This window comes from Penaeus monodon, chromosome 28, assembly GCF_015228065.2.
Source record: "Penaeus monodon isolate SGIC_2016 chromosome 28, NSTDA_Pmon_1, whole genome shotgun sequence".
Classification (NCBI taxonomy): Eukaryota; Metazoa; Arthropoda; class Malacostraca; order Decapoda; family Penaeidae; genus Penaeus; species Penaeus monodon.
In genome coordinates, this window is record NC_051413.1 from 35225644 (window position 1) to 35226929 (window position 1286).

Below are 1286 nucleotides of genomic sequence, written 5' to 3' on the forward strand. Positions count from 1 at the left end.
GCCCAGATTAATGGTTTTGTGATTGCTGTGACTCAACTGGATCTAAGGAGTTAACAGTACCTTAAATAACTTGGTTACTAATCATCCTGACCAATGTTTACACAGTTGATTACAGTTGAGATGCTCATCCCCAGCAGATTAGGACTAGATTGCTAATAGATTGTACTTATTATGTGCACTGCTTCAGTGGGTCAGCATTCCACCACCTATCCTAATGCCTGCTAGTCTGCATTAGATTGTGAGCCAACTACATTTAACATTATTAACATTGGTTAATATGTTGCACTACTGTTTCTTTGTCAGAAGTGCACATAATGGGAGGATCTACTCTAATTCCAAATCTGCACTTATTGGAAGTATACATTTTGATAAGTGTTAGAGCATCCATTAAATCACTTTGTAAAAGGGAGCAGATATGAGATAATCACAAGAAATCATTGGAGGTTAGCAAGAGAAAGTATTTGATGTAATAGATAGGGGATGAATGTCCCTGTTAGATATACTTTTATATGATTTTGATAATTATGTACAGCATACATTCTTCCTCAGACTTTCCATTTTCTGAATCAAGTAATGCTATAATTAAGCTTTAGGGGTATAAGAATTTTCTGAGTAATACATACCTTTGCAAAACTCAAATGATCATCTTACTCCTTTGAGGCATGAGTTACTTATGGATAAGTATCTTAAATTCATAAGCCCTTTGAGGTTTTCTGTTGCTGAAAATGCCTTTGGTTTGCAGCCGTCAGCAGGTTCTGCAGAAGCTTCAGAGCATGGATGAGTGGAGCAGCCTCAACCAACTACAGCAGCAGCAGCTCTTCATGCAGCACATGATGAATGTGCTGCCGGCCCACCCCCCTGTGCCCCCCACAGTACCCCCCTCTACCACACCTCCGGCAGCGATACCCACCACAACTCAGGTGTCAGCGGCCGGGCCTGATCCCAGAGTCATGCCTGGGCATGTGCCTCCTCCTGTCTCCAAACCTCAGGACCCCATACAAGCTTTGGTTGCACAAATGGTAAACCAAAGGGGCTTCAGGGACATTTTACCCCAGAAATTGCTTTTGGAGATTGAGTACTTGGTGGACAGAAATGCCAAAATCTTTGCTTCTTTCTCTGAGAAGAGTTTGAAAAGTCAAGATTTTGTTCATACAAATAATGTGTCTTTGTAAAATAAGATAAGCACAGCCATCGACTGAAGGCAACTAAAGATTCACTCATTACCTAATAGCCACTCATAGTGATTTTAAGTATGGTGCTTTTCTATAGCTAATAAACAGGCTGTA

At 40.7% G+C, this 1286-nt stretch overlaps 1 protein-coding gene across 2 annotated transcripts in view; it reads left to right on the plus strand.

The window, feature by feature from the left end:
* LOC119591558 (GRB10-interacting GYF protein 2-like) overlaps positions 1–1286 on the plus strand; it is a gene marked incomplete at its 3' end in the record, with an annotated part of 22256 nt that overhangs the window by 18554 nt on the left and 2416 nt on the right. For both annotated transcript variants that reach the window (XM_037940312.1, XM_037940313.1), the window contains 1 exon segment: positions 743–1019. In XM_037940312.1, the coding sequence (XP_037796240.1) occupies positions 743–1019 (277 nt within the window).